The 12,478-nt window shown below is 53.0% G+C and overlaps 1 protein-coding gene across 1 annotated transcript; it reads right to left on the bottom strand.

Moving 5' to 3' along the window:
• Window positions 1-7,900: 7,900 nt before the first annotated feature.
• ASPRV1 (aspartic peptidase retroviral like 1) lies at window positions 7,901-12,478 on the bottom strand. Its single transcript, XM_033838437.2, has one exon. The coding sequence runs from the start codon at window positions 9,264-9,266 to the stop codon at window positions 8,487-8,489; it is 780 nt and encodes a 259-aa protein (XP_033694328.1). The 5' UTR covers window positions 9,267-12,478; the 3' UTR covers window positions 7,901-8,486.

The raw sequence follows: 12,478 nt of genomic DNA, 5'->3' as shown, positions 1-12,478 counted from the left end.
TCTTTATATTTTTTTGGATTGACCTAATTTTCTGGTTTTCCTATAATGAGCACTACTGCTTTTGTAAAAGAAAGAAGAAGAAAACACTAAAAGGAATTTAAACAATGAAAAAATCATCAAGCAATAAGAAGCAACAATAAAAAAATGGTCGTGGAACTTTGGTAAGGTTTTTAGGGGGTTTTTTCCCCTCCTAATTTATTTTCAGCCAATATTTCTCCTCTACTTGTTTGATGATTTTTGTGAATTTTTTTTCATAAAAAAATGTGATAAAAACAATGAATGTTTCCAACCACAGCTAACATGTTCATGAGTTTTGCAAATACACTTATTCAGTTAACCTCTTTGTTGGTCATTTCAGCTGTTCAAATTCATTTTCACCCACTATGTCTTGCCTTGCTCTATTTATAATAAATGCAAACAACCTAAATTCATTTTAGCCAAATCTTTGTTTGTCCAAACCGCTCCGGTGGACTGAATTGAACATTCTAAAGTCAGGCAGGCTTCAACCTGCCTGACTTACCGTTACAGCAATGCTGTAATCACTTACCATTCAATCACTTACCATTACAGCAACGCTGGGCAGACTAACTTTTCCCAATTTCAACTTCCCCATCGGTTAAATGGGGATAAAACCTACACTGCAGGGGTTTCCTGAAATTTAGAAAGAAGTGGCCACATCAGTACCTATGAGTCACATCAGGCGCACTCTCTCAGTCTCGGCACTGCTGACATCTGGGGCTGAGGAATTCTGTGTTGGGAGTGGGGTGGGGGGTGTCATGTGCACTGCAGGACGCTTTACAGCATCCCTGGAGGTTGCCATTAGCAACCTCCCCACCCGCCCCCAACACCCCCCAAAGCAGTAACAGCCAAACAGGTCTTCAGACATTGCCAAATGTGCCCTGGGGGCAAAACTGCCTCCAGCTGAGAGCTGCTGCCTTAGACTTGTCCCTCTCTCACACCCCATAACTGAGGTCCCCAAGTCCTGTTGGTTCCTCCTCCTTGTTACCTTGGGAATCGGCCCCCTTCCCTACTGAGCCTGCGTAGCCTCGTCAGCCAGCACCCGAGCAGCACAAAATCCCCACCAGACGACCTCCCTTGACCCTGTCGTATTCCCTGAGCCCTATCTGTGGGCTGTGGAACAGGAAAATACCAAGGTGTGGTTCGCTCCTGATTCTTCCATCTCAGTCAAGTAGCCAGGGCTTTCAGGGCTCTCTTACATCACTGGGCCAAGAGTCAGTGCTGCCTGTAAGACGGAAGATACTTCCCCCTCCTGTATTCTGTACCTGCCCAAACCCACGATGATGATATGTTCGTTGGAGTGCCCAGGACGGGAGGTGTGGGGTGGCCTCAGGGTGAGTGAGAGGAGATGAAGAGGACAGATCTAACTGGACAGGGGACAGACAGTAGTCAGTCCTGGAGAGAAGAGACACCCACACACCACTCAGCAGCCTCATCCTGAGAAGTGATAAGACATCACAGGGAGGGGCTGCCTGGTGTCCCTAGGAAGGCGGGACCCCAGACCCCTTGTACGACTGTGCATGGCACAGACAGCAGCACAGTCACGTGGCCTAGAGGGATCCTGTGGACGGAGACACGGGTATCTGTGACTTGCAGCCTCCCTCCCCTCCATGCTTCAGTGCCACATAAGATCCTGGGACCTTTCCCCAATCCAGAGCAGGAAATGCCCCCAAAATGACTGAGAGTGACTGTCTTAAGAGCCTGGCTGAATGGGGGCTCAGAGTTAGACATAATTAGCTTTAATTTTGGAAAAAAAAATTTTTTTAATGACATTTCTCACACATCTCTGAGTTTGTGGAGAGGCTCAGGTGTGTTACAAATACAGATGTCACCGTGTCACTTCCCTGCCTTCCCATTACCTAAGGTTGAAGAGCCCCTGATTGCACACAGCAGAGGAGGCAGGGGCTTATTCTCCACACTAGCTCCCGGGACAGACAGCACTAATCGATCACGGCACCTTTCTGGCCGTGTCTGAACACAGTCCCAGGATACTGTGCAGCACCTCCCATCAGACAGCTGCATGGGTCTGAGTTGGTGCTTGAGATGAAGTCACGTGTTTTCTCTACTTAAGGACCCACAGCCACCCCCCTCCCATCCGCCACAAACACATTTTACTGCTTTTTAAATCAGGATATACCGTGGGTGCATACATTAATGCTAACAGGGTTGATTTTTTTCTTTCTCCAAAACGTATTAAATTTATAATGCGGGCTTCCCTGGTGGCGCAGTGGTTGAGAGTCCGCCTGCCGATGCAGGGGACACAGGTTCGTTCCCCGGTCCGGGAAGATCCCACATGCCGCGGAGCGGCTAGGCCCGTGAGCCATGGCCGCTGAGCCTGCGCGTCTGGAGCCTGTGCTCCGCAACGGGAGGGGCCACAGCAGTGAGAGGCCCGCGTACCACAAAAAAAAAAAAAAAAAAAAAAAAAAAATTTATAATGCACTTTTGAACTGATTGCCTCTTAGAGGTGAAGAAATCCGGCGTTGGCTATCCCTGGCCTTCTGGAGTTTCCTCAAAGGCCGTGCAGGCCCCTCCCACCTGGCCCTCTGTCTCCGCTGCCCCAGTCACCCCGTTAGCCGGCACCAGCCCGGCTTGCCTCCCTCTCGCCCCTCACATTTCTCCCTCTGCCCGGCATCGTCTTGGAAAGCAACCACTTGTCTTTTGAGACTCAGCTTAAAGACCTCCTCTGTGGAACGCTTCCTGGCCCTCAGCCCCACCACGTGACCCTCCCTCTGCCCCTGCACAGATGGGAGTGAGGAGGGGACGCGACACCGGGCCACTCTAAGATCCGGGGTTCCTTTGCCTGGCGGTCTCCCTCTTCAGACTGTAAATCCCTAGAGGGCAGGGCTCACTTCACACACTTCCCAGGACTGGAAGACGCTCTAACGGGAGCTCAGAGAGAAGGGGCAGGGCAAGGCCAGCCCCAGGCGAGTCCCACAGGCGACAGGTGGAGAATTCACCCCCATCCAGGCTTGGGGGAGGCTGGCCCACAGAATCTGAGCAGTCAGAACTTGAGAACCGATTTATGAGCCCACAGTGAGAAACAACAGCTGGGCGGAGTGGGTGGCTAGAGTGGCCGGACCAGGGTTCCCCCTCTGTGGCCCAGCCATGGAAGCCACGTTCATTATGCAGGGTTGCTTGGCAACAGTGGACTCTGGCCAGGACAGTGACCGACGGGACTGGAACATGTGGCGGCATCAGCCCTGACAGCTGCCTCAGCGTCTCCTCGGGGGGCTGAGGACCAGGTGGGCAGGCCAGGTCACCTGTCTGGGGATGTTGAGGCTGGCCACTCCCTCAGCTGCCCTCCTGATGGACACACTGTGTCCTCAAGGTAAAGTAATAGCCGTAGACTGGCACCTAAGCATACCTGGGAGCCTTAGCTCTCCTTATGATAACTGCAGTCTGATTTCATCGTTTATGAAGTTTATTTGCTGCCAAGGCCCAGCCACACCTGGCACTGAGTAGGTGATTAATAACTGGTTGCTTCTGTGTTTGTTTTTCATAGGCTACGGGTTAGCAATGCTGAAACTACTTTATGGGTATTTAGGGTAGAGCAAATAAGTAACCTGGAGTCAGGTTTCTCATTAGAGAAAGAAGCTGCAAATATGGAAAGGGGGAAGATTAGAATAAACCCTGTGACGCTGCATTGGAATTGGAGGTTCAGTATGAACTCATATTTTAAATATATATAGAGAGTATATATACAGAGAGATAGACACAGAAACATACGTAGATGTACTATATTTTTTTCTGACCACTGAGAGGATCTAGGAGGAGTGACACCCTAGTAGTAATAAGCACACCCAACCCCCAGATCCTGGTTTCTAAATACCAGACTCCACCAAAAGGAACCAGGGCTCCTTGGAGAAACGGCCGATTTCAGGGGTGGTACAGGGAAGGTACAAGATGAACCTAGAACATCTTGTGACAGAAAATAAAGAAGCGTTCAGATGATGGTGGGGACATGTGCCAAGAAGACAGAAACCAGTTTGAAGGGTTCCCCAAGGCCAAATTTAAAACAACTTGAGCATCAAAATAAATAGTGGTAGTAACAGAGTATAACTCACTGAATAAAACAAGCGTCTGTGAGCCTACAATTACATAAATAAATAATAAACAAACAGGAAGGGAAAACTCTTCTTTAGAGTTGAGTGCCAGCTAACAAATGTAGAAGGGTAGAATTAGAAGATCACCATGGGCAGGCAAGGATCATCAACAGATCTAGCGGGTGACTGATGAGAAAGGCTACTTATATAGTCTCAGAGCATCAACCCAGAAGACACTCATTAATTACACAGGGAAGGGGACTTCCCTGGTGGCGCACTGGTTAAGAATGCGCCTGCCAATGCAGGGGACATGGGTTCGAGCCCTGGTCCAGGAAGGTCTCACATGCCGCGGAGCAACTAAGCCTGTGCGCCACAACTACCGAGCCTGCGCTCTAGAGCCCGCAAACCACAGCTACTGAGCCCACATGCCACAAATACTGAAGCCCGTGCGCCACAACTACTGAAGCCTGCGCACCACAACTACTGACACCCACACGCCTAGATCCTGAGCTCCACAACAAGAGAAGCCACCGCAGTGAGAAGCCCGTGTACCGCAGGAAAGAGCAGCCCCTGCTCGCCACAGCTAGAGAAAGCCAGTGCTTGGCAACGAAGACCCAACACAGCCAAAAATAAATAAATAAATTAATTAATAAAAAAATTATACAGGGAAAATACATGCAGTTTACAGGGGGAAACCTGGCAGACACCACTTTGACCAACTAATTAAAGTTAACGTCACCAGTAATGGAACAAATAGGTATCCCATGCCTCCTGATATGATCCACTGAGAAGGACACAATATCACTTTTAGGTATTCCTGCCCAAAACGCTTAACCTGAATCTAATCCTGAGAAAATATCAGAGTCATCCAAATGTAGATTCTCATTCTACAAAATAACTGACCAGGCCTCTTCATAAATGTCAAGGTTATGAAAGACACAGACAGACTGAGGACTTGTTCAGATTAGAGGTTGCTAAAGAGACATGACCACTAAATGCTACGTGACTGAATGGGATCCTGGATCAGAAAACAATTGTCTTCTTTCACTATAAAGGTCATTATTGATACAATTGGGAAAACGTAATAAAGTCTGTAGATTAGATAATAGCAATATTATGTCAATGTTAATTTCCTGATTTTGATCCTTGTGTTGTGGTTATATAAGAGAATGCCTTGTTTATTGGGAAATAAACACTAAAGTATTTAGAGGTACATGTATATCATATTTGCAATTTTCAAACAGTTCATACACATCTAGATACGGAGAATGTGAGAGAGAATGATAAAGTTAATTGGTAAAATGTTAATATTTGGAGAAAGCAGGTGAACCATATATGGAAATTCTTTGTGCTACTCTTGCAGCTCTTCAGTAAGTCTGGGGTTACAGCGAAACAAAAGCTCAAAAATAAAATAAATGTTTGCTGGATAAAAGCATGAAGAACTACCTAGCACAGTTGGTGGAATTAGTAGGCATTTAGTGTAAGGTGGTCATTACTAAAGAGTGTGTCTGGTGGGGGCCATGAGTTGCCCCTTAACTAGAGGTATCAGAATGTTCTAGGCCAGGGATTTTCAAACATTTGTGTGCATAAGAATCACCTGGAGATTTTGCTCAGTACAGGCCCTGCTGTGTGTCTGGGTGGGAGTGAGATCCTGAATTTCTGACAAGCTCCCAGGTGATGCTGTCGCTGCCTTTCTGCTGGTCCAGGGATCACACTTTGGGTCACAAGGGGGTGGATACAGCTGGGATTAAGACCAGGTGTTCTGGAGCCTGGCTGCACTTCAGGACCACCAGAAGAGGCATCGTTAATTGATCTTCCCAGATGATTCTAACGGGCAGCAGGATTAGACCTTGATGACCTTGCCAGCATCTGTCTCCTCCTATCTGTCATCTCAAGTTCAGACCCTCAGTCTGAACACTGCCCTGGCTTCCAAGCTGCCTTCTTTGCTGCTGCCTTACTCTGTCCTCTACCCAGAAGCCAGGTGAATCTTCCTATGCTCCTTCCCTGTTCAGACACTTGTGTGCAAGTCAGGTGCGAACTCCCCACCCAGGGGTCAAGCCCTCTGTGACTTGTGGCCAAAACCCACTTTACCTGGTTGCTTGCCAGCCTCCCCCTCCCCCTTGACACCCTGCTCCCAGGAGAGCAGTGTCCCCATCCTGCACCTCAGGTTCCCTGCACACAATTGCGTTGGGAACCGGCCCCCGACACACACACGCAGCAGGTCTCCAGGTAAGAACCACCACTTAGTACCTTCTTCCCCGGGGGCCCGTGCCATGATGTGTCAGTCTGGCTGGGCTCACCCCAGGCGCTCACTTTCCTCCAGGAGAGAGAGCTGGCTGAGAGCCCGGTGATCAGGCGCTCTCCTCACTCATAGCAGGGCAGGGAGGGTCTCTGTGGCTGGGACACAGGTCACCCTGTTCCTGTTCACCCAGGACAGGGCTCGGCACCCTGTCTGCGTGGGGAATTGCAGGGAGGGGACCACTTGGGTGTTGCCCTGAAACTCTGGCCTGGCACCCAATTCCCCATTCCCCTGTCCACCTCCCACCCACTCTTTCCCCTCCCTCCTTCAGCCCAGCAGGAGGCTAGGATCTGAAGGACCTAGCCAGGTCACAGGGAGATGCCACCTACATTGTCCCCTGGGGGGAGGGTTTGGCCTAGGAGAGAAGCTACATTTGTTAGGGGGTTGAAAACCAAATTTGAGAAGGGGGATGGGGGACCTGGATGCCACGAGACCACCCCCTTCTCCATTTCTCCTTCTCCCCTGCAAGCCAAGGCCTCTGGCTGGGCTGCCCCTTCTCCAGTCCTCGCGTTCCTGGGGAAAGACTTTTTCCAGATCCAGGACTGCCTGTGGCCCCACGTGCCCTGGGACTGATGGAGCTAATTCCAGTTAAGATGTTGGGCTGCCCAGGGAAGGGGCTTCAGTAATCAAAGGGGTTAGAGGCTGAGCAGTTGCCTCAGTTCCCAGGAGAATCATAGCTGGAATCTGAGGAACAAGCAGCCACTCTCGGCTCAGATAGGTTCAAGGTCAAGTCCCCAGAGGCTTCTTAGAAGGCTCGTCCCCACCTCTGGTTCCCACTCAGGCTGTTTCTCTCTCCCTCAGGGATGTCCAGGTGGAAACTCCCAGGAGAAGCTCATTCCATCCTCATGAAGGGAAGATGCCCTTCCTGCCTCCCATCAAAAGGTCTTGAAGCTTTGCACACTTCGTCTCCCTTTGGACCAGGGAGTCTTCAGATTCCCAGCCTTGCTGAGTTCTAGAGAGAGGGCCAGGAACTTGGAAGTAAATACGAGGTAGGCCCTTAAGAAGGATGACCCCATTTTCTGGATCTAGAATGTCCTCCCACCGCCCGGCCCCCTCTACCCTCCAGATGCCCTTGGGTGCCCCATGCAGGTTAACACCTGGCCCCCAGCCTTGCTTTCTGCCTCCAAGTCCTGGATCCCAGGCGGCTGTAAGAACCTATTTCGCAGGCAGATACTTTCTCAGTTGTTTACAATAACCATAATTTTCCAACCCCCGATCAAGACCACAACTTTAGGGTCACTCTTGGCTATAAGAGTCAGTTTGGATACTAAAATATTGTAGTTTGTAATGATTAGAGGAATCACGATTAGATTAGAAATGACAAGAATTATGGTGGGAATAAGTCAAGATATTTGAAATTGAGGGTGTCTTGGAAAATCCAAGATATATCGTCACTGTATATGTATTCTCTTCTATCGCCAAGCGAGACCCTCCGTAAATACTTGAACCTTCCTTCTGTTCTCCGTTCACTGCGTATTTTCCCCACCCTCTCACATCCATTCCATTCATCCCCAATAAGCACATGACATGGTTTTCCCATGAGTCAACCTTTATTGGTTTTTGAAGTAATGAATTATTGGCACAAGGCTCAATGGGTTTCGAAGCAAATCACAGAAAGAAACACACATTGTGCAGGTGGGAAGACCCAACAGTGAAGAACCCCAGGGCAGCTGTGACCCACACCATGAGGGCTGGGTCTTGCTTGTAAGGACCCTGCAGCCAGGACCCAGCCCAGCCGAGACAGGCTACCTGGGCCCAAAGGTGACTGAGCCACATCTCAGGGAACCTGAAGGCGTCCCCCAGTCCTCTCCCAAAGATAATCATTTCTAGCCTTCTTGGAACCTTCTTCTAGCCTCCGAGTCTTTGCCACCAGCAGCAGCTTGACAGCCACGAGGACCCGCCACTGCCCCCAAGAAAGCCAGCCTGCTCTCCCTCACCTGTTCCTTTTCCCATGGAAGCCTCCCTCATCAGGGGCAGATTAAGGGCCCTGCAAAGGAGGAGCAGGAAGGCAAGGGTGGGTGTAAGAGGGCTGGCCAAGCCGAGTGACCCCTGAGGATATGTGCCCATCCCCTCCACCGTGGTGGGTCCTCCCGCCAGTATCTGGGGGGTGAGGCAAAGGGGGCTTCTCAATAGGGGAGCTGCTGCCGCCCCTCTTCTGAGTAGAGCTCCTCCTCTATGAACTCCAGGTCGAACTCGTCTTCCAGGGACCCTCCTACAGGCAGAAGGCGGAACTTCTTCCCTTGCAGTGTGCACGTGCGATGCTCGAAGTCCAGGACGGCGTTGTGGTCCTGCAGCAGGTCGGTCCCAATGATGGCGTCTTCGGCACTTGCGTTGGCCACTAGGAAAGCCGCCTTCAGCTTCAGCGTGCCCAGGGATATCACTGTATCCCAGACACCCAGGATCTTCATTTCAGCCCCGTTGGCCACTTTCACCACATTCTCAAAGGGTCGCAGGGTATCCAGGTCGCCACCGGTGACTTCCTTCCACAAGCGCGGGTGGACCACGGAGACCTGGGCCCCAGAGTCCACCAGGAAACTCACGGGCACGTCGCCAATGTTCCCCTTGAGGTAGTAGCCCTTACCCATGCTGTTGGCAAAGAGGATCTCCTTGGGCTGGTAGCTGTGGGCCGCCCCGGGTCCCCCGGTGGTCTTCAGGAGGGCCTCTTTCACAGCCCCGTATTCCCCCTGGTCCTCAGGACTGAGTCCACTGTAGGCCTCCAGGGCGTCTCCCCTGAGGGACTCTTTCAGGAACCTCAGCTTGGTGGCGTGGTCCCAATGGCTGAGGTCACTGATGACCTCAAAGCGGTTCAGCCAGAGGTGCGGGGCCACATTGGCTCCATCAAAAGGCTCCAGGACAAAGGCATGCTCCCGGTGGCCCTCCCAGCTCCTGGCTGCACTCCCGGCCATCCCTCTGCTTTCCTCTGGAACTGCAGCAGCAACCCACACCAGGCAGAGAAAGCCACAGAGCAGCGTCGGTGCAATCACGCTGGACACGAGGCCTCTCTAAGCAAAGTGTTGCTCGGTATTCGCCATGGGCAGGCAGAAGGGAACAGGTGAGGACTGTCTGACCGACTGCTGGGTGCAGAGACGGAGAGCTGCTGTAGCCTGCTCACTCTGCAGAGCCTTTTTGATGCCTAGCCTGAGCCCCCAGGGCTCCCCATTTGCCTTTGTTCTGGAAGCTCCGCCCTGCTCCTCCTACCCTCCTGCCAGCATCCTGTCCATCTAGCAGGATCAGTACCTCACCCTCCTGCATTCGTCATCGGGACGGGTACCTGCCAGCCACATTGCAAGGAAGGCCAGCCTGGGTCAGAGGGGCCCTACTCAGGTACCCTCCCCAGCCTATGTCCCAGAATAACAGATGAGGACAACAGGGGATGTTACGATATCCAGGTGTTTGTCATCAGCTGGAGAAGGAAGGGGGTGGCAGGGACCAGAGGCCCATCAGCTTCTAGACTGGAGAAGCCCCTTTGCATCAACCTCGAGTGACCCCTCTGAGTGGTTAAGGGAAAGGAGCTTACATTTATCGCGCTTCTGCTCCGTGTGGCGAGGGCTAGGTGTTTCTCGTGCGTTCTGAACCAAGTAGAGAATCCCGTAAGATTCTCTGGAGAGGGAGGTGGAAGAGAGTCCCAGAATCAAGAGTGTCCAGAAATAAATCGATTTTCAAATGAGGGGACACACACATTTTCCATGAACACAATTGTTAGAGTAACTTTCCCTCGTTGATCACACCTAATTCAGAGTCAGCGTGTTTGCGGGCTAAGCCTTGGCCCGCACACCCACATTAGGGCCTTGCAGTGGGCTGGTGCGTATCTTGCACTTATGGGAGTGGGGTCCAGAATCCGGAGTCGGGCTCCTGCTCTAGCTCTCGGTGGGCCCCACCATGGGCTCCTCCTCTCTCACCTTCCGGGAACCTTCCAAGAGCCCCTTCCCCAGGTGCTGTAGTCCATTCCCTCACCCAGTCATTCGTGGAAAGAGCAGCCAGGGAATTCCACTCCTTTGTGTTCCAAGAGGGGGAAACGTCCACCATGTTGGCAAAGCCAGTGGTGAGAGTCTGGAAGGCTTTGGATGGAGGAGGTTGGCTGTGGGACCTCTTGCAGGGGGAGGGTGCGGGAGGGTGGAGGGCCACCCCGGGCCACCCCATGGATGCCCAGAAGGCAGATCTGGGAGTCCTAGGGCTGGAGCCTGACTCGGGCCTGCGCAGGGTGACCGGAGCTGTTGGGGGGCCCACATGTATGACCCCGTTCGGATGTCGCCCCTCCATGGAGCCCTCTACTCCGGCCCTCACTGGTGTACCTGCTCCCCGTTGAGCCGTGCGTTGGCTGTGCTGGTCCGTTCACAAGTCCGTCTCATGTGCGTGCACGTCTGTCTCCAGGCCCCGTAGAAACTTACTCTGGGGCCAGCAGGTGCTCTCTGCTGGGCTCCAGGCCTGGCTGAGTACCATCACCAAACAGGAGAGATGAACACAGGAGAGGAGCGAGAAGCAGCTGCACACCCGTGGCTCTGGGCTGTTTTTCCTTGCCCAGAGCCTGTTTCTCACGAGCCGCCTGTACCACCGATCACCCAGTGCCTGGCTGAATTCCAGAGGCCCCGGGCTCCAGTCCTGCCTATGGACGGTCCCAGGGTCCCTGACCATGCCGAAAGACCCTTAGTCCCTGCGGCTGTGTCAGTCTCTTCCACGTGACACAGTGAACCAGCACAGAGGCAGCTGGGTCAACACCTCTCGTCACAGCTGCCTGGCTGAGGTGGGGCCATCATGCCATTCCAGGAGCCCAGAGGAGGGGGAAGTGGAGTCAGTGGGAAGGTGTCAAGGGCAGGTGGGTCTCTGAGAAGATTGCATAATGCAAAACCTGCACCCAGAGGAATGGCCCTGCACCCACAAGACCAGGAAGCCCCTTCTGCAAGTGGACGTTTGTCGACAGACTCCCAGTCCCTGGGATGGGTGTTGTTCTGTGGCCCAGGGAACTGACCTAGTGGCTCTGTGGCTCCCCGGTATTCGTCACCCCGAACACCTGGTCCCCTGGAAGTGGGAAGGAGTGAAGAGGCTGGCATGTGACCGAGGGAAGTAAGAGGCAAGGTGGCTTGCCAGCTGACGCGCTTGGTGGGCACTGGGGCACCCCAAAAACTGCGTGCCTCCTTCTCGTCCCTGTGTCTGCTTCCTGACAACTGCTGGGGCCACACTGGGGGCCCGGGGAGGAGCCTGAGCCCTCAAGTCCCCAGGGTGGTGGGCAGGGCCCCAGGGTGCAGGGGGTGCAAGGGGGGCCTGGGAGGGCAACCGCACGTTCTCAGGAGATCATTTTGAGCAAAGAGCCTGGAGACACTTTATGGAGTCTGGGGCCCCCCGTGAGGCCCAGACTGCAACACCAGGAGGGAAAGAAGGGCACCACCAGCCCTTGCTGGGCACGCGGGCTCTGGTGGGTGCCTCACACTCCCAAGATCAAGGTCACCCTGGGAGCTGGATGGGGAGTGAGCAGACGGGGATTTAAGGATTGTTCCAGGCAGCAAAAGAAGGCTGAGGGGACACAGAAGGTGCTTAACCGGGACCGCTTCATGGGCATTCGATCTGGGGAGTCACGGGTGCTCTGCACTCAGCAAGGCCCGAGCTCGTTCGGAGGCTCTGCTGTTGCTGTCTTGAAATTCCCAATAGTTCGGAACAAGAGGCCGAACACTCATTTTGCACCAGGCCCTGTAAATTATGTAGCTGGTTTTGTCTCCATCCAATCTGTTGGGACTTCTCTTCACACACACACACACACACACAAACACACACACACACACACACACACACACACACACAGAGACAAACGCCCTCCTTACCCCACCTCACACACACATACATGTCCACAGAAACGCACCCCCCACACACACTGTGCACACATCCTGCACACGTAAAACCCACCCCCGACACGCAGTCACACTACCATTCTCCGTTCAAAACCACTAAGAAATTGCATAGGCTTCCCTGGTGGCGCAGTGGTTGAGAGTCCGCCTTCCGATGCAGGGGATGCAGGATCGTGCCCCAGTCCGGGAAGATCCCACATGCCGCGGAGCGGCTGGGCCCGTGAGCCATGGCCGCTGAGCCTGCGCGTCCGGAGCCTGTGCTCCGCAACGGGAGAGGCCCC

This window comes from Tursiops truncatus, chromosome 14 (assembly GCF_011762595.2).
Source record: "Tursiops truncatus isolate mTurTru1 chromosome 14, mTurTru1.mat.Y, whole genome shotgun sequence".
NCBI classification, from domain to species: Eukaryota; Metazoa; Chordata; class Mammalia; order Artiodactyla; family Delphinidae; genus Tursiops; species Tursiops truncatus.
This window is presented reverse-complemented; position numbering and strand designations above follow the sequence as displayed.